General features: G+C 55.5%; 2 protein-coding genes and 1 long non-coding RNA gene across 12 annotated transcripts in view; 2 read left to right on the top strand and 1 right to left on the bottom strand.

The window, feature by feature from the left end:
- The first annotated feature begins 4,007 nt into the window (after positions 1-4,007).
- Positions 4,008-15,022, top strand: OPN4 (opsin 4). Of its 2 annotated transcripts, none has more exons than XM_081563086.1 (10): positions 4,008-4,348; positions 5,805-5,950; positions 6,974-7,107; positions 7,403-7,606; positions 8,272-8,443; positions 8,883-9,047; positions 9,922-10,029; positions 10,884-11,064; positions 12,235-12,378; positions 14,310-15,022. In XM_081563086.1, the coding sequence occupies exons 1-10, from the start codon at positions 4,205-4,207 to the stop codon at positions 14,346-14,348; spliced, it is 1,437 nt and encodes a 478-aa protein (XP_081419212.1). In that variant the 5' UTR covers positions 4,008-4,204; the 3' UTR covers positions 14,349-15,022. The 2 variants fall into 2 exon arrangements, with proteins under 2 accessions (XP_081419212.1, XP_081419205.1); XM_081563079.1 differs by having other exon boundaries at positions 4,063-4,348; positions 5,805-5,966; positions 6,957-7,107; positions 14,310-15,019.
- Positions 6,481-25,807, bottom strand: LOC145534807 (uncharacterized). The gene is made up of 5 exons (XR_014075004.1): positions 24,007-25,807; positions 21,161-21,242; positions 20,439-20,605; positions 8,300-8,450; positions 6,481-7,093 (listed from the first exon to the last, which is right to left on the bottom strand). It is a non-coding gene; the product is annotated as an uncharacterized LOC145534807 (long non-coding RNA).
- Positions 17,208-26,079, top strand: part of LDB3 (LIM domain binding 3) — a 59,585-nt gene continuing 50,713 nt past the window's right edge. For all 9 annotated transcript variants that reach the window (XM_081563052.1, XM_081563027.1, XM_081563017.1 and 6 more), the window contains exons 1-2: positions 17,208-17,238; positions 17,335-17,450. In XM_081563052.1, coding sequence (XP_081419178.1) covers positions 17,358-17,450 — 93 coding nt within the window. In that variant the 5' untranslated portion in view covers positions 17,208-17,238; positions 17,335-17,357. The remainder of the gene's footprint in view (positions 17,239-17,334; positions 17,451-26,079) is intronic.

The following is a 26,079-nucleotide window of genomic DNA, read 5'->3' as shown; positions in this document are numbered from 1 at the left end:
GACTGTCTCCCAATGGGCAGGTACATGCCAGGTTGGGGGAGGAATGAATGGCACTCTTAAGCCCAGGGCAGTGAGAAGAGCAGAGCTACACCTGCTGCTCTATGTTGCAAGGCAACATAAAAGCAAGGATTTTCTGAGCTTCTGCATTTATGATCTCTCTCTCAGGCCAAGATAAGGAAGGAGGGCCCTATCCTATCAGGGTTTGCCTGGAATCCAGCAGGTTCCTGGTGAAGGAGGGTCCAGGTGAGTGGTTGGCAAGGTGCCTGCTGGAACGTGTTCATTGAGACATTTAATAATCCCCTGGAAACAGCTGCAGGGAGTTTCCCAAGAGTCTCTGGGTAACCAGATAGTCCTGGCCAGCCCGGGATGAGGAAACTGATCTCCAGGAGTGGACAGGATGGGAATGGCATTACTGTGCTGTCTGCTAGGCCAGGCTGGAGGGCAGGAAGGCCTGCCTCGCTCCCTGGATGCTGGGTGCTGTGACCAGAACCACAGAAATGCAGGACCATGAGGCTTTTCTTACAAGGACTTTTATAACTTCTCTGTGGAGGACAGGAATTCTGGAACTCGGGAGACCTGTAATATAAAGTCGTCATCAGGGCCTTGTGGACAGTGTCATGATGCTGGTTGGTCACCATCCCTCAACAAGTGCACTTACATGTCTGTTGAGGGCCCACTGTTGAGACGTTCCTAATTCCTGCGTGATCTAACATCCAACATCATACCCCTGCCTCCCTGGCCCCTGGCTACGCAGATGCCCAGGCCTTCTTTGTCATCCCAGAGGAGCTCTCAGGCCTCCCCCTTCCTATGTCCCTGGTACTCCCCCATGAATGAGGGGCCTGGAAAGCTTTTCCCACCTCCAGCCACACCAGCAAAGTGTGAAGAGCAGAGAGCAAATGAGTGTAGAGCTGTGGGTGAGGGCTCCGGGGTACCACAGGGCACATGACACCTTTGGATCTCCCTGGCATGGCAAGTGGGATGGTGGGGGGAATGGGTATGATCATCCACAAACTCCTAGGCCAGGTTAAACAGAAGGGAGGCTTGGGCTGGTCCAGGGGAAACATGGAGGCTGAATAGGCAGCCGGCACCACAGCCCACCAGGGCATGGGCCTTTTCTCCATGAGCAGCCCCTGGGATGGGGTGAGAAGTTAAAGAACAACATCTACAGGTGAAGTGGGAGGGCTGATCTCCTGGCCGGTATTGGGACTGGAGGGAACACACACTGTCAACTGGCTACTGGGCAGTTGGGGGTGGTGTGGAGGGATGACACACATGGGCTCCTTAACCCTTCCCTGCTCTGCTTTGCTGGAGAGAACCTCATCTCTCAGGTCCCCCCACCTCTGGCTTCCAGGTAGGTTTGGCCACTGCGAGACACTGAGAAGGACAGGAGATCAGAGAGGGGCGTGGTGGGCATTCGTAGCCTGTGTTCTGCTCACCGTGGCATCTCTGCCAGCAGCCATGTCCCCACTGAGGCTCCAGCTCCCCCGCCCCGCTGTGAGACCCTCTCCCTGCGGCACCCTGGGGGGCAGCTCCAGCCCCTGGAATCCCTGCTGTCCTCCCAGCCTTGGATGTGGTGCCCCGCTGTTGCTAATCTCTAGATGCCTCAGACAGGCTTCCACCACCTGTCACCAGTCCCTATGTCGTTTGTAAAATCTGGATCAGCATCTTTCCCATTAAATGTGTAGGTGGATCACCTGATTCAGTAGGTCTGGAGCATTTCTAACAGGCTCCAGGTGACCCTGATGTGCTTGGTCTTTGGACCACACTTTGAGAATCGAGGACCAGGGAGGCTTTTACATTACTAAAACAATGCGCCAGCCACTCTGCTGGGCATTAGGTCACAACAGTGAAACAAATAGACCTATTTGCAGTCTAGAGAGGGAGACAGACACAATCAGATGAAATAAACAACACCATTAGTAAGTACTTCAAGAGATGGACAGGAGGCTGTGAGCAATTGGATTCCCAGGATGCCTTCCTTGACACCTTGAAGAGGTGGTGTTTGAGCTGAGACCCAGAGAAGGGGCAGAGGAAGGTTCCAGAGCAGCATGTGAGCAGGGGCTGGGTGACCGCAGGACTGTGTGTAGTCTGTGGTCTGAGAGGCCAGCCCAGTCAGAGTGCAGGGACAGTGGGTGGGCTCAGAGGCTCAGGTCACCAGGCACCAAGCTAGCTCCTCCGCACCAGGAGGAGGATCTGCACCTGAACTTGACCGCCTCCCATGATCAGAACTCCCCTTCCCCCAAGATCCGAATCTAACTTCCAGTAAGGTCTCCAGGTGCTGGCAGCTGGCGCTCTCAGACACTTCCCTGCTCTGCTGGCAGCCACACCCAGACTGCCTGGCGCCTGAGCTTGGCTGCTCTTTCTTGAAGCAAGGTTGTTGTGGAGATTGCGTTCAAAAGGGACAGTAGCAGGGGATGCAGGTCTTTGCCTGGGCACACTGTCCCCTGTGAGGGCGGCCTGACCTGTGCACACAGACACTGAGTGAGGGACGGCACACCTCTTCTTGCTGACTCTTGGTGGTTTAGTTTCCCCAATAAAACCCACTTCTTATCCCTATATACTGGGTGATGTTGTAGTATTTTCCTCACCACCTTGCCACATTCAGTCTTTATCTATGACTTTAGAGCAACGGAAGCTATCGAAGGGTTAAACATAAGATTATCTGATGGAATCTGTTGTTTCCAAATACCTTTAGGGTTGCAGCAGGAAGAATGGGTTGTAAGAAGATGGGCAGGAGAAAGGGGGAGACCTTGGAGAGAGGAGCTGTGTGTGTGTGTCTGTTCTATTGTCAACTCAGGGGACCCTGGGGCCAGAGAAGCACGAGGAGCCAGTGGATGTTACTGAGCCCTGAGTTCAGCTTCAGCACTAGGAGAGGAAAAAAGTTAGGTCAGTCTCTGAGGACATGCACACTAACCAGGGTGGGAACTGGTGGGACTGGTCCTCAAAGACCCCCACCCTGTTTGACCCTGCACTGAGCTTCTTCCTCCAGCCTCCCCCGTCACCATGGTGAACCTGTAAGGAGGGGCCTCGGGAGGACACGCATCTAAACCGTGAGCTGGCACCTGTTGGTAGGCATCGCCTGCCCTGGCCGCCCGAATCCAGGGCTCTCGGAGAACTGTTTGTAAAGACTTGAGGGCAAGGAAGAGGACATGGCATATCTCTCCACTCCAGGCCTCCTCAAATCTTGGCACTGTGCCTCGGGACACAGTGACTGCATAGGACGTTCCTGGAAGCTGTGCAGATGCCCTGGAAGCGGTGTGCACAGCCCCCATCCACTCCAGCTCCAGGCCCTCACTCTGTTCCTCCTGTAAGTGTGGCCCTCTGCCTCTGACACTCACTCACTTCAGGCCGGGCCTGCAGGCCTGGGGAAGCTCCCAGGTTTCTACCAGCTTTGTGGGGGTTTGGTTTCTTTTTCTCCACTTACACTCCAATAAAACAGTTTGTGATCAAAAAGCAACAACAAAAATTGCCTTATGATCTGATCTCCCCCCCCAGTTGTGTTATATTCTGGCACGTCCTCTTAGCTTCCACGTCTGTGACCTCGGGTGACCAGCCTTGGTGCTGTACAGGATGGTTGTGCAGGGGTGACGGGTAATGTGGGTGGACACAAGAGTAGGGTACCCTGTGGAAAGGCTGAGTATAGGCTCCACAGACAACCCTGAGTTGGGATTCTTAGGGGTGGCAAAAGCTGTATTTGATGAGCTTAGGGAAAGAGAAATTTGGCCAGAGAGGAGGACTAAGTCCAAGAGCCAGAGCCTAACAATCTCTTTTGTAATACACACATACACGCACTTTCACATAGACACACTCTCAAACTCCCTGCACACACACACACACTTGCGCACATTCACACATGCATACTGCCATCTTCAGGGACCTGTCTCTGAGGGAGCCAAGGGGCTGAGTGACCGGGCATGTGCACGCCCAGCTCCGCTACTTAGAGGTGGGGATGGACCCTGTGACTGTGAGTCGCCATAACTGTGACACTCTCTCCTTTGTGCTTCACTGGACACAGAGCAGCCACCAGCCCTAAGAACAGGAGCTCCAGGCTGGGTCCATGCTGGACACAGGAACAGACAGCCGGCAGACCAGGAAGGGGTGCTGAGGATGGGGCAAAGTTGGGAGGCTGGGCACAGCTAACGTCCTGAGCTCCTGGTGCCCTTGACTTCTCTGTGGACTTGAGAAAGGACCAGCCCACCTCAGGATGAACCCTCCTTCAGGGCCAAGAGCCCCTCTGGGCCCGGTGCAGGAATCCAGCTGCCTGGCCACTCCAGCCTCCTCCAGCAGGTGGGACAGCTCCCGGAGCAGCGCCTCCAGCCTGAGCCACCCTCCGTCCATCAGCCCCACGGTAAGCCCGGGGCGAGTGTGTGCATGCAAAGCCTCCCTCCCCTCCCCTGGTGCCCTTCCTGGGGACAACAGGGGCTTTAACAGGGAGATAGAAAGGCCTGAGCGCTGCTCTGGGATGGTGAGCACGTTACTGAACCTCTCCGAACATGTCCTACGCAAAAAGACCAATAGAGGAGAGTGTGGCAAGTTTTACTTCGCCATGGAAAGCATCTGAGGGACAGAAAGGCCAGCCTTCTGGGACAAAGGGCTGGAATGGCCCATCCACTTCTTTCTGGAGGTGGTAGGATGCCCCCAGAGCCTTCCAGAGAGGAAGGCATACTCTGGGCCTCAGGATTTGTCCCAGTCCAGAGTGAGGTGTTTGGTGCCTTCTCCTGCCTCCATCATCCTAGCCTGGCCCAGGGCCATCCCCAACATCCCCACTGTTACCTGGGGAGTGATGAGCCTGCCCTCGCGGCTGTGGGATGCTGGCCTAGGTTCTGGACAGGAAGGGAAGGCTCCAGTAGCTATAGGAGCCAGGGCAGGACAGAAATGAAGCCACTCCCTTCCCTGGAAAGCAGCTGTGATGGGAGGTTTTAAGGCCCTTTGTTCTGGCCTTATAGGATGATGACCTCCCTGCAGTGACTTGGGAGGGCTGAATTTTCTTTTTCTTTTTTTGAATTTTTTTTTTTTTAATAAATTTATTTATTTTAGTTGGGGGCTAATTACTTTACAATATTGTAATAGTTTTTGCCATACATTGACATGAATCAGCCATGGGTTTACATGTGTTCCCCTTCCTGGACCCCCCACCCACCTCCCTCCCCATCCCATCCCTCTGGGTCATCCCATTGCCCCGGCCCTGAGCCCTTGTCTCATGCATTGAACATGGAATTTATTTTAAACAACACAGCATGCAAGATCCTAGTTCCCTGACCAAGAATTGAACCTGTGCCCCCTGCAGTGGAAATACGAAGTCCTTAACCACTGGACGGCCAGAGAATTCCCCATAAATTTTCTGTTTTAAAAAACATCATTATTTTTTAATTTATTCATTAATTTGACTGCGCCTCCACACAGTGCAAGGGGACTGGAATACATTTGCTAACTGTCTCAGGCGTTTAAGATGGGGCCCATACAGAGGGGAGGAACCCGCCCAGGAGAGGGCTCTGCCTTCTCTAGGAAACATGGAGTCACTCCAGCCACATCCGTGCTTGCCAAACATGTGTCTGTCTGTCCTACCAGCCTCCAACAGGTAATCTGAGCATACTTCTAGAAGACTTTTGCCTCTGGGCCATAGGAGCTTGGGCTCAACTTTAGGGAGACCCATGTTCCCATTTCAGCTCAGCTAACTGCAAGCTGTGTGAGCAAATGGTTTTGCCACTCTGAGCCTGCCCCACTGGGAACCCTAACTCTTCTTCTCAGGGCTATTTGGAGGTGATGGGGTCATGGGATGCCCTTATTTCTCTGTCTCTTCACAGGCAGTCAGGGCTCAGGCTGCTGCCTGGGTCCCCTTCCCCACGGTTGATGTTCCAGACCATGCCCACTACACCCTGGGCACCGTGATCTTGCTGGTGGGACTCACAGGGATGCTGGGAAATCTGACAGTCATCTATACCTTCTGCAGGTGCCTGATTGGCAGGGTGGGAGCCTGGGCACTGAGGGCAGCCAGCCAGGAAGAGACGAGGCAGAACACAGGACTGAAATTCTGGTGCCAACTCTGCCTGCTCACTGTTGAGCCTAGCCTTCAAAGCCAGGAAAGGAGCCCAAAAGTAGTCTAGGGCAACTTGAGTGGCATATCCGACTGGGCCCCAGGTGCACCCCCTACCCGCTGTGTAGGACACACACATCTCTACCTATTTGCTCTGCTCTCGGTTCATCTCCAACATCACCTGCCCCAGTGGGCATCTTCCCTTGACTCAAAGAGCAGCCCTGGTATAGGGATCCTGAGTCCTCCAGCCCTTCAACAGCCAGGCCTGCCCACCACCCTTGCCTTCCTTCTCTACCTGCCCCACTCACCAGCTGAATGGCTGAGATGGGCATGTGGAGGCCTGAATAACCCTTAGCTGAAATGACTTTAAGCAGATTACTTATCTCCTTTGAGTCAACTTTTCTTATCTGCAAAATGGAGTTGTCACTTACTTCATGGAGTCAATGTGACAATTAAGTAAGTTTTTATATGTGTGGTGCTCAGCAAATGAGTGAATCCTGACTGTGCCACTTACTGAGTCTTGTGACCACAAGCTGCTTCACGGGTTGGGAGCTTCAGTGTGCTTACTGGAAAATGAAGCAGGAGGATAGACACGAAGATGGATGATTATAAGAGACAAGGTTTGTGGAAGTACCTGACCCGTGGACGCTATCATCAGCTCCTCTCCCCTTTGCCAGCCCTGAGGGTGAGGACTGCATAGATGGGAGAGAGGACAAGAGAAGCATGAGTTGCTGCCTTGAGGGGTCTCACTTCTCTGCCCATGATGCCAGGCTCCAGAGCTGTTCGGCTGGTACTTGCTGGGCAGCGGGATGGTCTGTGGCCCAGCAGCTTATGCCTGAGTGCAAGCACACGTGTGTATGGGTATGCACTCACGTGCACATGCGTTTGAGGGAAGCTCGCCAGCAGAAGCTCCTCCTGACAGCATCTGACCCCTCCCAGGAGCAGAGGCCTCAGGACGCCTGCCAACATGTTCATTATCAACCTTGCGGTCAGCGACTTCCTCATGTCCTTCACTCAGGCCCCCGTCTTCTTCGCCAGCAGCCTCTATAAGCAGTGGCTCTTTGGAGAAGCAGGTAGACACTTGGAATTCCCTTCTGCTGAGGGGAGGAGGGGGGTTGGGGCAGGGGATGTCCACAGTGGAGGGTGGCCCAGATGAGACGATGATATGCTCTTCCTGGGCCATGGGTGGGTAGCCCTCCCTCAGACCCACGAGTTGGCAAGAGGCTTCCACGAGCCTCTGTCAGATGCAAGCAGGCAGGGTGAGAGGAACACAGGCCTGTTTCCCTTGAGAGGTCAGCGCTGGAGCTAAGTACACACCATCCACACACCCTCCTTGCCCTCGGGTATCTGAGGGAGCTATGCCCACAGGCTGTGAATTCTATGCCTTCTGTGGGGCTCTCTTTGGCATCACCTCCATGATTACCCTGACGGCCATCGCCCTGGACCGCTACCTGGTGATCACACGCCCACTGGCCACCGTCGGGATGGTGTCTAAGAGGCGGGCGGCGCTTGTCCTGCTGGGCGTCTGGCTCTATGCCCTGGCCTGGAGTCTGCCGCCCTTCTTTGGCTGGAGTAAGTGGGCTCAGGGAATCAGGGGATGGGAAGATAATTTGGGAGGGGCATGTTCAAGGGGCAGTAGGTGGACTTGGGTCCCCAAGCTGGCAGGAGGAGCCAGGGGACTGCTGAAGCCTGAAGCAAATGGACATTCAGGGGCCAAGACTAGCAGCAGGGGGAACTGAGGCTGCACCATCAGCGATTAGAGGCTCACCTGAGCTCCCATCCCCAAATACAGAAGGGAAGACCACATGGTTCCTGACTGACAGGAAGCGACAGGTACATCTGATGCTGAATTTGCAATACATCAGACAGGCAAGGGTTGGGATGTGAGGCCTCAGCAGGTAGAAGGGTTAGCAGCAGGCACTTACCCTTCCAAGGCAGGACCAGGAAGCTGGCTTAAGTCTGAGGGAGTAAGACCCTGGGGCTGGGGTGAGGTCTATCTTCCAAACTGGTAAGATTGGGCAGCAGTGGGCTTCACCAGCTGTCTTCTAATAGCACCAGCTTGGAAAACTCCCCTCTATGTGCCCCAGTTTCTTTGCTCTGCTGCACAGGGCTGGGGCTGGGGCTGGGGCTGGGGCCAGTGTTTGAGAAGCTCAGACCCCACATCCAAAGCCCCTGCTGGATGAGGAACCCGAGTCAGCACTGCCCTGAAGGCTGAGCACCCTGCCCCTGTTTCCCAGGTGCCTATGTGCCCGAAGGTCTGCTGACCTCTTGCTCCTGGGACTACGTGAGCTTCACGCCGTCGGTCCGCGCCTACACCATGCTGCTCTTCTGCTTTGTGTTCTTCCTCCCCTTGCTTGTCATCATTTACTGCTACATCTTCATCTTCAAGGCCATCCGAGAGACAGGCCAGTAAGAGCTGGGCACAAAGGAGGGGTTTGATGGGAGGAGGACTGTTCCCCTTCACCAGGGCTTCCCGTGGCTCAGTCTGTATCCAGCCCCCCAGGGCACTCCCAGACTCAGATGGGCAAAGACCAGCTCAGCACACGTGCTTAGGGGGTGGGTTCCCTACAGACTGGTGCAAACTTGGTGCTTCGAAAAGTCTCAGGAGATAGGATCTTCTGAAGAGGGGGCTTCAGACTTGGCCAAGGGGTCTGGGAGAAAGAGAAAACACCACAGTAGAAGCACAGGGAGGCAGCTTAGCCTGGATATAATGGGGGACTTTCTGGATGTCAGGGTTGCCTGCACAGAAAAGATGGCCAGGTCCAAGAAGGCTCCCTGACAGTAGCCATGGCCCTGGCACTCACTGCAAGCTGAGTGGGGTCAAACCCAGGCTCTGCACGCTTCCTAGAGCTCTCCAGACTTTCGGGGCCTGCGAGGGTGGCAGTGAGTGTCCCCGGCAGCGGCAGCGGCTACAGAATGAGTGGAAAATGGCCAAGATCGAGTTGCTGGTCATCCTTCTCTTTGTGCTGTCCTGGGCCCCCTACTCCACTGTCGCCCTTATGGGCTTTGCTGGGTGAGCAGTGGCTAAGGGACTGGGGTGGGGGCTGGAAGGGTGGGAGAAGGGTAAAGGGACCCTGGGGCAGCCACTCCCTCCCCAGTCCAAGCCCAAGCCAGCCATCCTCACACCTTAGGTCCAGCCTCATAGCCTTATTCTCCCTGCTGCTGTGAGATGTCCCACCTGAGCTGGGCCTGCCTCATTCCTGGAGGCACTAGGAGACAAGCTAGGGGAATTCTGGGCCACAGTGGGTTTGGTCTGAGGGCCTACAAGGGCTGTCAGGTCCTTCCAGACCCTGGGGAACATGCAGCTCTCCCAGAGTTTCTGGTTTCTTGTGGCTAGTGTCTGGAGACTTTGACACCTGCACAGCATGGACACTGACCAGACTTCATGAGCACTGTGAGAACTATGAATTCTTTCAGGTGTTTGGGTATGAGACCTCTTCTGTGCAGGAGTGCCCTGGTCCCCTCTCGGGCCCTCCTAGGCAATAACTCCCAAAGAGCCAGGGGAGCAGCAGGCACCAGGGCTTGGTGGGGTGTGGGGAAGGCTGGTCAGAGGGCCAGAGTCACTGAGGGTGGGGGGGAGGTTTACTGTCAGCAGTACAGTCTCCAAGGAACTGTGGGACCTGGTGAGACCCCCCCTACTCTGGCACATCTTCTCAGCACCCCTCCCTCAACTGCTCCCTGGGTTCCGATTCAACTCAGATCAGAATTCTCCTTGGCATCACAGTGCATCCCCGGGGAATGATTAAGTTATGCCACTTTGGACCAGGCTGGGCTGTGCCCTGGCAAGGTTTGGTTGGCCTAAGAAGAAGGTGCCTGAGAAGACAGGTGGGTTGTGGAATCTCCATGGAGGGTCAGCTGGCAGGGGGACCTCGGCTTCTCTGTCCTAGGTACGCACATATCCTGACGCCCTACATGAACTCGGTGCCAGCTGTCATTGCCAAGGCCTCTGCCATCTACAACCCCATCATTTACGCCATCACCCACCCCAAGTACAGGTGGGACCCTCCACCAGGACCCAGGCCCAGATCCCCAGGCCCACCCCCATGGGCATGGAGGGCTTGGGCCTATAAATAGGGGCAGAGGCTAGCCATCTTTCCTGTCCTTTTTATCTGCATTGGGTGGGAACTCTAGCAGCTGAGAGCAGCCCACGACACTGGGTGGGATCTGGAGCTGGTGTGACCCCCTCTGTTGCCCCAGCTTCCTAGGGGGCTCAGCTTGGGGGGACATCAGAGCTCCCTGGGCAGTGTCCAATGCTAACTGGGATTTTCGGAACTGAGGCCAAGAGGCAACCAGGGTGGCTGATCAGCAGTGCTGCCTGCTGCAAAGAGAGGCCCCCAGACAGTGACAGCCTGGAGAGATCGCAGCAGGGAAAGCTCTGTTCTGCTTTGAGGGCCGTGGCAGCAGCCTAGGACTGGTTCTGACCTGGAGCACTCTCTGCTGATAGAACCCCTGCAGGGCTGGCCTCTTCCACGAGAGGGCCTTCAGTGCTTCTTTTGCTTGGTGGTGTCAGTAACTCAGCGGCCCTGCGGAGGCCAGCTGCAGGCCTTAGCCCATAAGCTCAGAGGTAGCTCAGGAGTGTTCTTGGTCCCCATCCACAGAGTTGTGGCTTGGGCCAGCCACTTGAGGGCTAAAACCAAGCATCTGGCTGAACCTGCCACCCTAAGGCTCTGCCTCCATGTCCATGGACCCAGTGTCTGTCTGTCCATCTTCATAACCCCAATGTCTGAATGTCCCCGACTCCCCAGTGGCTCTTGGCCCACTCCCATTTGCCCAGTGTCAGTCTGTCCATCCACCCCATCTCTTCAAATCTGTCTGTCCATTCCCCTAACCTGATGTGCTGTCCTTCCAGATTGGCCATTGCCCAGCACCTGCCCTGCCTGGGGGTGCTGCTGGGCGTGTCAGGCCAGCGCACTGGCCTGTACACCAGCTACCGCTCCACTCACCGCTCCACGCTGAGCAGCCAGGCCTCGGACCTCAGCTGGATCTCTGGACGGAGGCGCCAGGCATCCCTGGGATCTGAGAGCGAGGTGGTAAGGAGGTTGGGCCCTCACTGGCTGGTACCTCACCATCTTTCCTCAATTAGTCCAGCCTCAGGTCTCCAGGCAGGCCTGCCTCTGAGACTCAGGAACCCTCAGGAACCTGGGACACTGGCAGGAAGAGCCCCTCACCACTTCCACATGGCCTTCCCACATATAATCCTCCCTGCCAGTCAGGGACACTAGGGTCAGGGAGGCAACAAGGCAACAACCTTGTTGGCCCAAGGTCACTCAGCAGCAGGACCAGGACTGAATGAACATGGGTCTTCCCACTCCAGACCAACTCTTTTCCCTGCCAGCACTATCCCAGGGCCTTAGAGTCTCAGATCGAAAAAATGAGCATTTCTTCCCTAGATGGGCTTCTAGAGAGACAGGCAGGTGCGAGCTCAAGTCCATCATCCTCATTGTTAAGCCCACTCCTCCTTGAGGAGGGAGACTTGAAGAGCTCAGAGGGTACAGTGGAAGGAGCACTGGCCCTGGAGTCAGGGTACCTGTGTTCAAGTCTTACTGTGTGAGCTTATGCCAGTCACTCACCCTCTCTGAGACTGTGTCCTCTCCAAAAAGGAAAATTATCATCTCTACATACTAGATAGGGTGCCCATGAATGACCCTACCACGTTGCGGTCAGCCATAGGAGCTACTAGTCTGCCAGCACCTACTCAGGGCCTGGAACTGTGATGCCCCCTGAGGTCCCCAAGAGAGTTCTCTGTGCCGTGGGCTCCTGTCCCAGCTCCTCCATCATTGTGCCTACGGGGCCCACTGTAGGCCTCACCAAGAGCTTCCACTAACCTCCTCCCACTGTCCCCATCCCTGGGGGTCTCAGTTGAAGGGGCTGAGGAAGGAGCTGTCAGAATATCCATCCCTGAACTACTGTAGTGCGCATCGAAGAGTGAATCTTATCCGTTAAGAGAGGCCTAGAACCTCATGAAGACATACTCATCTCACGTGCTAAGAAATCACAAAAGCACGTACACACACACACACACATCCTAGCACATTGCACTCACAATTTGCAAAGGTTTGGTGACTAGCATCCCTGCAAATAGTGTCATGGTCTTCAGTGAACTATTGTAGGGAGAATGGAGAAAGGCCTGGCCAGGGAGGGAGCAGAAGCAATGCTGCAAATGCCCCCCTCACCTCACAGCGACTCTCCCCCTTCCCCAGGGCTGGACGGACACAGAGGCAACAGCTGCTTGGGGGGCTGGACAGCAAGGGAGCGGATGGTCCCCCTGCAGTCAGGGCCTGGAGGAGGTGGAAGCCAAGGCCCTTCCCAGGCCCCAGGGACGGGACTCAGAAGCTCCTGGGAAGGTAACTGGGTCTGACACCTGCCAATCTGTAAAAAGGTGGGGACAGGAGCAAGTACCCTAGGGAGCTGTCAGGAAAGGGGGGCAGGCCCAATGACCTCTGGGAATCACCCCCTCCCTGCACCTCCCAGCTTTCCCTTGCCCACCTGTGGGTCTTGGGGGAAATCTCGGTGACTCCAAGATGTTCTGAGCAAGCCTGAGTGTGACTGCACCTGAGAGCGTATGTGTTTGTGTTGCCTGTCTGTGCACGTACATAGCAGGTGGTAGTGGCTATATTATGATGAATGTATATAGCATGTATGTGAATGTGTGTGACCATGCGCCCGGCACATGCTTTCTGTCCTTCTGACACCACAGGGCATGGGTTTGAGTGCTGCCCTAATGTGTCTGCTCTAAGCTGAGAATGTGACCAAGTGTGAGTGGCATGTACCTCTCTGCGATTGGAAACTGGATGTACCTGAGGGGGTGCGGGGCTGCAAGCTGTCTATGTGCTCACTATGAATGCCCTGAGATTAGGATGTTGCCCAGAATACTTGTGGCTATTAAAAGAAGGCCAGCTGTCAGCCCAAGTGCCTATGGAACGGAATGTCGATGGCGATTAGAGAAGGCCGAATTCTGGAACGCTGGAAATGCCGTGTGCACAGGCCCCATGGCTGCTCTTCCCCCTCAGCTGACAGCTCCCACCCTGCCCCTCCACTCACACGCACACAACACCCCCAGTTCCTGGGCTCTCTAGGGCAGCAAGACCAGAGGCACTTTCCTGCCTTCCTTCCTCAAGGCTGCTCCCCTGCCTGTCCCAGAGAGGGGGAGCCCTGGGCTGCTCCCTACAGTTTGGGGGCTTCTGTCTCTTCCAGCGTTTCCATGCCAGAGAACACCACTCCCCAGTGGCTCTAGCCCCAAAGAGGACTCACTCCCCAGCCCTGAGGCCGGGCATTGTTCACGACCACAGAGGCTGGGGCAAAGGCCGGCAGCATCCCCCAGGCTGGCTGGGCAAGATTGAAAGGCACTGCACCTCTCCTAGGGGGAAAACTGGCCTGGGGAGGGGCACGGGGCAGAGAGGCACAGCACATCAGCAGTCACCTAACACGCGTGATAAGCACTGCCATCGAGGTATCAGCACACAGGGTGCTGAAAGCAGAGGCAAGTCCCGGAGGGATCCTGGGAAAGGTGAAGGGAAATTGGGATTGCCAGGCGGGATGGGGCCAAGGAGCAGGGATCAGGCAGTCCAGGCTGAGGAAACAGTCTGTACAAATGCAGTGGGGCACAGGGTGTCCTGAACAGACAAAACAGAATGTCTCTCTGTGACCCTAGGAGCAGCCAAGGGACCCTGGAAGCTGGAGGTGAGGATGGAGAAGTGGCAGGAGGTGGTAGGAGCCATGGGGAGGCCCAAGCAGGTGCTGGCATGAGGGGTCTCCAGTCAGGACTCTGGAGGACAGGAAGCCTTTGGAGGACTTACTGGGGCACTGAGGTGGGCTTGGTCAGCTTGGCAGAGTAGATTGGGCCTCTCCACAGTCGCTGCAGAAGGACAGGTTGCATGGAATGAGCCAGCAGAAAGAAGATGGGAGGAAGTCAGTAGGACAGGCAAGAAATGAGGCATCTAAGATGACAGGGAGAGAGGAGACACCCAAGCCTGGGAAAGTGGAGAATTGGATGGTGGGGGTGAGGAGAGCTCAGTCTGGACCCCAGGAGTCCAAGAATCTAGGACAGGCCAGCCTGGGGGACTGCCTGGAGGCAACCTCAGCCATTACCAGCTCCATTCTCCAGCCACGTGGCCTGGAGAAGGCCCAACCCCCAGCCAGGACAAAACCTGCCCCACCCCCACCCCCACACAACGTCCCTTCGTCATGAGGTGCCCCTAAACACAGAGGGTCCTTGAGCCACTACTCCCAGTGGGACACTCTTTGGGCTAAACTGACATCTGCTGCTTGCTTTCAGGCCAAGGGGCTGCTCCCCAACCTGGACCCCAGGATGTAAGGTGACCTTCATTTCTGCCTTCCTTCTGGGACACGTCCAACTCCTTCACATCTCCCTCACACACACAGACCCAGCATTACCCGTGGGCCTGCAGGCTTTGGAAGCGGCCCTGTCACCCAGGCTGGTCTAGATTCATGGCCCCGTACCACGAAACTCCTGCTCTACAACCTGGTCTGCACCAACTTCTCAACCCAACGGCCGGCACCTCAGGCTCAGACGGAAGAGTGGGTGCCCAGGCCCTCCCACTGCCTGGAGTCGTCCGCCTCTCCTCAGATGCTATGTGCTGTGATTGTCCAGGCGATGACAATAGAGATGGCTCTGTCAGACACCCCAGCTATTTATGAGCTGCCTCTGCACCTGGGCTGGGCATTTCACTGGCACGGAAAGGACAGCACTGTGTCTCCCACGGCCGGCAGTCAAAGCTGAATACAGACCTTCACTCGCTGGAAACTGTTACTCACCTCTGGCTTTCCCCCCAGAGCGGCCCACCCTCTTGTGCACATGTTCATCTTCCAGCACACGCTCTTGTGTGGACATATTTGCATGCACACCAAGCACACACATACACACACCGCGCCTACAGTTTGTTTTAAATCAGTAGTCTAAGTTCATCCCAGGGCTGTGTGCCCCTGGAGGGATGTAGAAAAATAAAAAGCAGAGAAGGTCTCTGATAAGCACAGTCTCTACCTATTGGTGCCACCATGGGAGGGAGAGAGAGACCCAAGGGCCTGGCCTCTGAAGCCCACAGCAGCCTCTCTCTTCCTACTCTCCTTCTGTCCTCCACCTTGTGATTTTCACACCTAAAACCCCATCCCAAACTGCAGGGAGGAGAGTGGAGGAGGGGAAAGACCAGGCTTGCCCCCATCCCTACTCCCCAGTGAGCTGCTGTTATTGGAAAGCAGCTCACGCCCAGCTTGTGAGTACCAGCTGCTCTCTGGCTGGCTTCAGATCTCCCAGGGGAGGCAGATGGAGGGAGGCTGGCCTTCCCCTTTAAGAGCATCCTTTTCCTTACGCCTCCCTTTCCCCAGAGGCGGCATGGCGGGTGCCTGAGTCCAGAGAAAGAGCCTGCAACTCCAGGTACAGCCTAGCTCGGGGCTCCCTCTCCCTGTGTGGGTTCGGCTCCTTCCTTCCCCCACACTGGTCATGCCCTGCTGCTGGATCCTCTCTGGCCTGACCGGACAGATGCACCTCTCCCCTCTCAGGAAAGGAGATAAAGCTGGAATGGGATGGATGGGATGGGACCTGGGGGAGGGGCAGGGGATGGGACAGGGGAGGTTGGAGTGCTGGCCATGAGCTGCTGGACTCCTGGGCCAGGCCTGGGCAGGGAGGACAGCTGGGCAGCATGACACGGAGCAGAAGAGGTGGTGAAATGGGGGAAAGAACACAGGTCCCTCACTGGCTTCTTCCACTTGATATTTCTGTGACCTTGGGCAAGTTACCAAATGCCCCTGTGAAGTGGGTACTCCTTCTTGCCATTCATGTTGTGTGTGCTAGGCCCAGAGTGTGAGGTTGGGTGCTGGCAGCTGGGAAATTACCTACACCCAGTCCTCCTCTGAATCCTCAGGGCCCAGCTCAGGCTAGAGCTCTCCAGGAGAGCAGAGAACAGCCAGCCCCATTGCCTTCCCTGAGCTTTCGTTTCCAGAGCAGGGACCTAGGGGGGGCCTTGATCTACCTCCAGACTACGTCGAACCTGAGGTCTCTTCTGAGGAAGGGCTTCTAGAGGTATCTTGGCTCAAAGACCACCCTGGCAGGAGTCCTGAGGGGTCTAGGCCCCCACCTAGAACACACTGTCTCTGGGTTATGGACTGACCACATCACACACATTTCCCCCTTCCTGCCCCTTCTGGCCCCTTGTCCCAGCAGCTGAGCAAATGGCCTCTCCTCCCCTCCTCCCTGGCCCCTGCCATTCCGACGCAAAGGGCACGGGGGCCTGGCGTGCGACACTGGCAGCTGGAGCTTTCCATGCTGCTGTCAAGTTTTCCAGAGCACAAATGAGACAGGAGAGCCAAGAATAACTTGGGCCCCCAGAGGGTCTGGAGGGTGTGGGGCCTGCCCCAGACCTGCTTCCAGACCCCGTGCTGAGGGTACCTTTCAGCAGGCAGGGCCTCCCCAGTTCCAGGCTTGAGCATCAAGAGGTACTGCCACCACTGGGCAGAATCTATTATCTGGCACAAATCCCCATAGAGATGAGCTCAGGCTCCAGTATGGCCTGGGTCTACCTATGTGACCTTGGGGAAGTTAGTTAACCTCTCTCTGAGCCTTGGTTCCTGCGGGACAAGCGGCAGCCTCTCAGGATCTGAGGGGATAATGGTGTGGAGGGCCCAGAGCTGAGCTTGGCTGTACCCAGAGCTGCTGCTATTATTATTACTGTTTTGATGGGGTTGGACAATTCTGGGCCCTGAAGCTGTCGTTTCTCTTGGGGATAAGAGGATAAGTGGACAACTTCAGGGTCTTCTCCAGGGATCACAGGGCTGCAAACACCCAAGTCACAAAGCCCTTGGCCAAGGGAGCTTAGCCACGGTCTTCTGGGCAGGAGAGTGGGTACAGCAGGCAGAGAGTGTGTCTGGGCAGACTGGGGTCTCCAGAGGGCAGAGGGAGCAAGAAGAGGAGAGCAGGGAGGCAGAGCATTATCACTAACCCGCCCAGGCCCCTCTCCTGCCCCCTGGGGGGTACTGGGAGCTGGACAACCCTCCCCAGGGGCTATATTAGCCGCGTGAGTCACGGTGGACCCGCTGGGAGGCTGAGGGCGGGCGGGCACAGTGTAGGGTTACAGTCCATTTATGGGCGCAGCGGAGGGCAGATATCAGTGTCGATGGCATTCGTTCCCAGCTATTCTTAGGAGCCTCTCAGGAGCTCCACACAGCCCGGCAGGCAGCAAGGGACGGAGCAGGCAAGGCTGGGGGTCGGGGGCTGGGGCTGAGGTCTGGACTGGGGAGGCAGGGGGCACGAGGGTCCTCTCACTCCACTCTTCTCCCTTTGTCTGCAGACGCCGCCGGTGTCAGCACCAGCATGTCTTACAGCGTGAGCCTGACGGGGCCTGGGCCCTGGGGCTTCCGCCTGCAGGGGGGCAAAGACTTCAACATGCCGCTTACCATCTCCCGGGTGAGTGTGCATGGCCCGCAGCCTACACCCGTGGGGGCAGGGCACGCTAGAAGGAGGGTGTGTGCGTCCATCCGTCCATCTGTCTGTCCTCCCTGAGGCTCTTGAAAAGCAGGGCACACTTTCCTGGTCTGGGGGCTAGAACTAACCTGATCCTGCCTGCCCCAGGCCCCTGGTCTCTGCCACAGCTGTTGCCTACCTGGGTTTGCTAGCCTATTAAGAGTATGAAACATAGGCAAGCAGCTGGTGTTTTGAGTAGCAGGAAATGCTAAGTTTGCAAGCAGGCAGGTAAACAGAAAGTACAGGGTCTTCCTAAGCCTTCTCCAGGTGGGCTGGGGTACAGCCAAGCCTGGAGCATCTGCCTGGAAGTAGGCCGCTGCTTTGGGGAGAGAGCACTCCTAGCATGAAGAGGACAGGTGACAGACTGCTGACCTTGGCTGTCCTGCAGTCAGGGGCTCGGAGCTGGGCTGGGCTGATAACTGGTCTCCCACACCCACTCTATCCCAGACCTGAGATAACAGCCCTCTTCTCCCCCTGCCTCCCTGGGCCTGCTGGGGGACCTCCCACTGGTTGGCTTCATGAAGCTGGGCCTTCCTCACCTACGAGAGCACCTAGCCATTCACTTACAGCTGCTTTGCCTGCTTATCTCACGTCTGGTTCCCCATGCTCATCTGGGGAAATGGACTGTGTGTCCTGCAGTGCTTGTGACCAGGGGACAGCACTGCCTGATGGGGAAGTCAGAGATCTTTGGAGATTGTCTGAGAAACCTTATTGCCCAGCTGGAGAAACTGAAGTCCAGAGAAGCAAGAATCTAGATCTGCTTGAGACAAAGCTGTCTGTAAGACAGAACTTTGTTTTAACCACTGCTGTGTCCCTGGTACCTAGACCAGTACCTAGGTGCTCGGACAACACTTGTCAAGTAAAGGGAAGTCCAACAGAGCGGGGCTGAAGCAGCGCTATGCTCACAGTGAACTGTGAAATGTGCCAGGGCAAAGATAACCCCTACCTAGTGGGGTATGGCCAAGGCTGAGCCCCAGCAGTGCTGGTGTGGGCACAAGGGGGCAGGCTGAGGCCTCAGGCTGTCACTGGAGGGTGATGGATGGGCAGGGGTGTCTGGGTCACTGCCCACCTGGAGACAGGGAGACTTCTCCAGAGCAGAGGAGTCTTGCCTTGGGCCTGGGGGTGGGGTGGGGAGGTTAGGGGGGAGGCACTGAAGTGGGTAGCCAGGAGAGGCCTGAAAGGTGCTTGGCAGAGGGGCAGGGAGCCAGTGTCCCCACTGGAGGCACAACCCTGGCTGTGGAACCTAATGTGGACACTTGGAGGGACCCTGCAATGGAAAACCCCACTCAAGGGTGCTATGGGAGACTCACAAGAGCAAAAGAGGCCATACTTCTCTAGGGTGCTGGCCTGGCTCTAGCGCAGGGAAAAGGCACATCCTTCTGCTGGAGGTCTGGCTTATTCTCACCTGAGTCTCCAGGCCCCCTGCCCTGGAGATGGCACAGCCCCATATACTAAAGAACACCCAGAGACGCACACACTCTGTCTGATGATATGGCGACACATGGGCATTTGAGCCCCAGTGGACACGCCTCTCTTCTCCCCCAGAACCCTGCACAGCTCCCCACCCCCTGGTTGCAGGTATCCTCCCTGTACAAGGCAGGACCATCCACCCTCACTCTCATGGGTCTGCCAGCTTCCCACGCCTGAGACAGCCCAGCTCTCTCTCAGTGCTGCCATGCCCAAGGCCTCCTAGTGCTGGTCCCGACCCCATCCATGCGGGTGGATGTTAGCCCTCCCAGCTCAGTGGCACCAAGGATAGCCAATGACTTCACCCAGGGTCTATGCGCCACCTGGCCCCAGCCAGCCCAGGGCTTAAATTGCAGCACAGAGGCCTTAAGCTAGACAGCAGGAAGAATGTCCTCACTGTAGGCAGGGGATGTATTGGGATGTACTATGGCCAGTGATTAGGGGGTACTTTTAAAAATAGAACCTGAAGCTCAGGCAGGCCATCGGGGGATGGGCCTCTCAGCTCCCTTCAGGGGCATGCCCCAAATCACCAAGGCCATGAAACATGCAGGGCTGGGTGCTGGGGCCTTCTCAGGGCTTGGAGCCTCTTGATAAATCCTCTGGTGAGCCGCTGATACCCTGGGCTTGGGCGTCCCGGTCTCAGTGCAGGCCTTGGAATACAAAGCCCTACCCTCCCAACAGGGCTGTGGTATTTTCTTCTGGGGCACTTAGGGTCCTTCTGCAGCAGAAACTTCTTCCCTAAGGGGACAAGGCCAGAGCTCTCTGGAAGAAGCCTATTCCCACTGCAGCCCTGACCTGCTTCCCATAGAGGGGCAATAGGTGTCCTGGCCTGAGTCTTTGCAAAAAACAAAGCAGTAATGGCATATGGTGGTGGGCGGATAGGCAAAGGCAGGGCCAGCTCATTCTCAGCAGGGGCACACACACTATAACCCTGAGGCCTGTGGTCCACCAGACAGGGCTGGGATGCGCATCTCACTTCAGAGACAGACAAACTGAGGTTCAAACTTGCTCACCCACTCCTGTATCCTTGGTAACCCCTAACTTCCATGGCTGCAACCTCATCCTCTGGCTAGGGACTAGTAGAAAAGCCCTGAGTGGGGCCTGTCTCTGTCTGTTGCATCTCCTCTTGTGAGAAGGCTGGCCACCTGCAGCCTGAGTAGTAGCTCCCATACCCACCCCATTTTGCCAACCAGCCCTACAGAATCAATCTTGGAGTACTAACAGCCCCTCAAGTCCTCCCTTCAGTGAGAGTCTCGGCCTGAGGACCCACAGAGAAATGGGTTCAGGAGAGAGGTTCAGAGGGTGGAGGGGAAATGCCTTTATTTATCCTGGACAGGTGCAGCTGGGCCTGCAACATGAGCTGCCCTCTCACCCCTACCCTCCCCCAACCCCAGCCAGTTCTCCAGGAAGTGGGGGAGGGGTGGGAGCAGAGAGGGAGAAATTCCAAAGACCCAGCCCCAATACCTGAGCAGCTAGGCCAAGGCTAGGGCCACCGTCCGGGACTTTCCTCTTGGTGTGTGTTGCAGTCCTTGACTTTACGGCAGAGACATTAAGATTTTGTTTGGCTCTGCTACTCACAGCTGGGTCACCTTAGAAAAGTCAGTTCACCCACTCAGTCTCAGTTTTCTCATCTGTAAAATGGGGATAATGCATCAGTGAAAGAACACGTGAGAGTGCTTTCTAATATACACTTGTGAAAATACACCTGTTTTTCCTCATGGGCTGCTTTTGAGGATGGGGGAGCTGAGCCTGGCCCCAGGGAGGTCCTGTCTCTCTGCTCCAAGGCCGCCACTCCTTACAGCCTCACCCACCCACCCAGCAGGCTCACCTGGGACACCAGCCCAGTAGCCTCTGCCCCTTTGCTGAACTCCATTCCAGTATTCGTCAGACTCTCTTGGCTATGGTGGGGTGGACAGAGGGTCCCCGGGGACGGGAAGGAGGACAGGCTGAGGCTATTCTGGGGCAGCCACGCTGACGATTCCTGGAATTTTAAGGTCATGGTGCTGTTTCTTGGGCAGCACCTAGCAGTGCTGACAGCCATGCTGTTTATAGCTGCGCTGAAGGTCAGGCAAGCCTCCGGAGGGCTGCTGCGGGGCCGGCAGGGTCTTCCCAAAGGAATGAATGGGAATGGGGACTGGGAATGGGGACGAGAAACTGACAGAGGCCCACTGCAGGGAAATGCATACTTAGAGGTCGCCAGGCCAGACCCTCTCCCAGCATGCTTCCTCTCCCTGGTGCTCAGAGCTGTTCCTGACCCCAGGAGGGCCCCTGAAAGAAAAAAGAAAGGGGGTATGAGGCTGGCTAGGTCCTGGGGAGTGGGCCTTCTGAGGTTCTGGGCTAGGACATAGGACAAGGGCAACTTCACAGGCAGCCCCCAGGGCTCCTTGGGCTGAAAGTGTGGGAGAGGAATGAGTGTGAAGAGAGTAGAGCTTCCTAGGTGAGGTCTGCTAGGTTTGCTGGGGCAGCCCTCCTGCCTGGGAGATGTCTCCCCAGTTCCCTGAACCTTCCTCTCATCCAGAGGCTGGCCATGATTGCAAAGGCCCCCATCCAGGGCCCTCCTGTTCCCAAATACAGCGTCTCTGTGCCTTTGAAGCCCAGATCCACCTATTCCCAGGAACCATCCTAAGTGGCATGAAGTGGACTTCACCATGTCCCAGGGCTCTTGGGGACCCACTGCGTAACATTCCTGACATAGAACTGCGGGATAAGAGGAGAGACTCAGAAGGCCAGTAAAGTGTGTGGCCAGCTGGAAAAGGGACCAGTGACCCCTGGCTTTGGCACAGGGAGGTCACTGGTATGCGTGGAGTGGTGGGGGCCAAAGTCAGATGGCTGACGTGAGAGGGATGGGAGATCGCAGAGGCAGGGCCTGCTGGTCATTTTTTGGAGAAGCCTGGCAGTGAACAAAGGGAGAGAAACATGGCAGGAACTGACTGAGGCAGCTAAGGCATGAACAGGGAGAGGTTGTTTTTTTTTTTAAGTCTTAAGTTTTTTAGAGCAGCTTTAAGTTCATAGCAACATTGAGAGGAAGATATGGGGATTTCTCATACCCCACGCCCCGCCCCACACACATACATGCACAGCCTCTCTCATTACCAACATCCCCCACCAGAGTGTACATATATTATAACCAATGAAGCTACACTGACATGTCATTATTACGGAGAACAAATAGTTTACATTAGAGTTCGCTCTTGGTGTGTTCGTTTCATGGTTTTGGACCAAAGTATTCTGACATGTATCCAGCATTATAGTATCATAGAGAGTATGTTCACTTCCCCAAAAATCCTCTGTGTAAGGAGAGGCTTTTTAAGCATAGATAAGACTCTGGCACTCTTTTTTTTTTTTTTTTTTATCAGCCAGGGTGGAGTTGGAGAGCAGGGCCATGGGAAGACAGAAGTGAGAGAGTGAGGGATGGAGCAGGGCCCCAGGGGAAGCCAGATGGAAAGGGAGCAGAGCATGGCATGACAGTAATTTAATCACACAATGTAAAATGCACTTAGGGCTCCATGGAAACCCCCTGGGGTATCAGCCTTAGTGGGGGTATAAGGAGGAGATGCTGGAAGTTGCACAGTCCACAGCATCTACTGCCTGCCCTGGCCCCCCATTCCTTGCCACACCTACACTGGTAGGTCTAGACGGAAAAGAAAGCATGGCCTATGTGGTTTTTAACACTGGGAGTGATGGCCAGGAACCTCTGTGGAGCCCCAGGGGCTCCCTCTGATTTCAGGAAGCTGGGGAAATAGGAGCCAGGCGCAGGGGTAGGTCAGAGCCTCAGCCGGCATCTTGCTTCCCTGGGGCCCTGGAGAGGACTTCTCTCTCCTTCAGCTGATGCTCAGGCCCTTCTAAGGATAGAAGGCTGGCTCAGAACTGATCAGGGCTGGGCCCTCACACACCACCTTCTGCCAGCTCCAGATCTTGTTTCCTATGGAGCTGGAGGCTGTAGCCTCCCAGACTCCAACTCCTGCACACTCCAGGGCAAGGGGCCGGGGGCAGCACCTGCATCCCCTCCTTTAGGAGCTTCCCTGAAACTTTCTCAGTTCTGCACTGTCCTTGAATAATATCCTATTTAATGATGAAATCCTCACCAGAATCCCGGGAGAACAGAATCGTTGCTGTCTTTACACAGAGGGCATGGAGGTAGGCGCTGCAACCTCAGGTCTTGCTCAGACCAAAGTCCGTTCTCTTTGCTCTGCTGCTTCCCCCAGGCACCCGAAGGTCATGGGCACCACACTTGCTCCCTGGCACCAGCTGTCCCTGTGCCCACTCCGGGATGCCCTAAACTATGGCCCAGCAAGGAGGAAACACTCCTGTGGCTTAGGTGGCAATCTTGGCCTCTAAACACCTACAGCCTATCCTAGAGGCTTCTGAGACAGAACTCTGGTCCTGGAGCTCTGCCTATGGCTGGGTTCCCCATTGAGAGCTGGCTGGTGACTGGAGAAGTTGAAAGTGAAATAAGGATGAAATACTCATTACAAAGAGCTTTTCAAATTCTCCAAAGGGGCTAGAAAAACTTTAAAGAAAAAATATATATCCTTCAAGGATTTAGCAGGTTTGGGTCTTTTCTGGGACAAGGAAAGTAGAGGGAGGGGGCTGGGGAGTCAGACAAGAGATACATGGGTACCTCGTGCCTAGACTGTACTCTCCACATGCCTTAGGCTCTGTGCAATGGTTCAAGGGTGGCCCTGCCCTTCTGCTGGGCAGGATGCCCCTTGGGCAGAGCTGAGGGACAATCTCCTTAGGGTCCCTGTCTCCATACTGCCTTCTTCTCTAAGGAGATCTGGGCAGAACTAGCAGAGCACCTTCCTACAAGAGGATTATAGCATCCTCCACCACCAGCCCGAGGGGGTCTTGAACCCTACTCAGGGCAGCCAAAGGTCAGGCCAACTGAGCCCTGATGAGCAGACACAGGTGCAGAGAGAGCGGCGCCAGGGGCAGGCTGGAGCCAGCTAGGCGGCTCTCCTCAGGAAGTTTGGCTCTTGACCAGGCCCAGGGGAGGCTGGGCTCTTCCCCAGGAATCACTTCAGTCCATTACCTGAGGATGAGGGGGAACCAGGCTGTGCCAGGCAAGGGGAAGGTGGGAGCCCTTTGGGAAGGTATTGTGTTAGCGACCCAGGCTTGAGGGAGAAAGATGTCTTCAAGATATCTTGGAAGGGAGGGCATTCCCGAGGGCCGTGGTTTGTTCCAGCTGATCTGGCCCCAGCATCTCTTGGATGTCATTCTGGTGTCCTTGTTCACACTTATCCGTGATCTCCACAGATCTGGTCCTGCCTGACAGGCATCACTTCTGAGGCATGAGGCCCTCTCCTCTGGGGTCTGTGCCTACCCTGCCTGGGAGCTCTCTGTTGCAGGACGATGGCCCCCTTCTCTGTAGATTCATAGAAGCATCTAGGGGAGCCCTGGGTTGGGAAGCCCCAACACAGGGGTATCCTGCTGTGGGGAGCTCTGTGGGAAGTCCACTAAGACAGCAGAGGCATTGCACAGTTCACCCTGAATAGGAGCATGCTGGCATCTACTACTTTCTCTGAAATGCTTCAAATATGATATGGATTGATGGATGGTGAGAGGGATGGACACGTGACCAGCAGGTTGAGTGAAATGCTACAGTAGAACCACAGTGGCGGGCATTCGAGTTTTCACTGTAGAATTAGTTCTGCCTTTCCGTGTTCAAAGTGAAGAAAGTGAAGTTGCTCAGTCGTGTCCGACTCTGCGACACCATGGACAGTAGCCTACCAGGCTCTTCCATCCATTGGATTTTCCAGGCAAAAGTATTGGAGTGGGTTGCCATTTCCTTCTCCAGGGGATCTTCCTGACCCAGGGATAGAACTCAGATCTCCCGCGTTGCAGGCAGACGCTTTACCATCTGAGCCACCAGGGAAGCCCTTCTGTGTTCAAAGGTGTCTATAATAAAATGCCAGGAAGAGCAGAGGTCTGAACGCAAAGCTGGAAAGTATAGGGGAAGGTAACTTTCTTGCAGGACAGGCCTGGCTGGGCAACTCATCTTGCCCTTAGGAGTCCCCTCTCAGTCTAGAAAGTGTTATGCTTTTGTTATCTTTTTTTTTTACCCTTTGTTCAACCATTTAAATCAAAGGAAACAACAAACTCCTGTCACTAGTAGAGGCTCTGCATGGCCATTGATTTGGGACTAAAGGCGACATGTGTTTTGAGACGGTCCAAGTGGTTTAAGACACCCTTATGGGAGCCTAGAGAGCAGGTGGGACTTAGCAAACTGGACAGCGTGGCTTCCTGACAATTAAGGCATTTGTTTTTCTGTTGTCCTTGCCTCACCTCAGCAGATTCTGGGAGTGGTAGGGAGGCTGCTCTGGGCACAAGGTGGCCAGTGTTTAAGAAGGTACCACAGTTCTTGTGTCTGAAATGGCGAGACAACGGCAATTAGCAAGAACTTGGCTAGACTTGCTGTAATCCCTGGGTTAGCACACATAGTTCCTGGCCCACCCTAGGGCCCATCTAGGAATGGGCTGAGGGCTGGTGACTGCAGGTCCCCTCATAGGGGCTTAGCAGGAGGTTTCCATCCATGTCTAAAGTCCAGAATCTGGCCAGAGATCCATGAGGCCTGGTATCCAGGGACTGTCTCCAGGTCCTCTTAGGGCTCCTTCTAGGATGGTACCAAAGCCTTGGCCAGAAAATGGCTTCTGCCAATGTTAGGAGCCAGCCTTGTCCTTGGGGCATAGCCAGAAAGGTGACTGGGATGTGCCCAGACAAGCCAGGAGGCCTGGCTGGTGGGCATGTCAGGGAAGAAGAGCCAAGGGACACCCTCCAGGCACAGGTCATTGAGGGGGTGACTCCCAGGGTCTCCTCTTTCCTGTGATGTCACTGGAGGCAAAGCCTGCTTGGCATCCCATGTGATGTCACAGGGGGCTTCCTGATGATGTCATGGGGGTCAAGTTACAAAGTCATTCTATGTGATGTCAGCAGGGGGTGGAGTCAGAGTCTCCATGACATCCCATGAGACACTTTTAGAAGTGAAGCTTCATGACACTGTATATAATGTCACTAGGGGCTGGCCACAAAGCTATTTTAGGTGATGTCACCAGGCCCTCCAGAATTTCACATTTCATGTGATGTTACTGTAAGGGAGCCATCGTGA

Source organism: Giraffa tippelskirchi, chromosome 2, assembly GCF_054371585.1.
Source record: "Giraffa tippelskirchi isolate mGirTip1 chromosome 2, T2T-mGirTip1v1.2.pri, whole genome shotgun sequence".
NCBI classification, from domain to species: Eukaryota; Metazoa; Chordata; class Mammalia; order Artiodactyla; family Giraffidae; genus Giraffa; species Giraffa tippelskirchi.
Note: the sequence above shows the minus strand (reverse complement) of the source record. Positions and strands in the feature narration are given on the sequence as shown.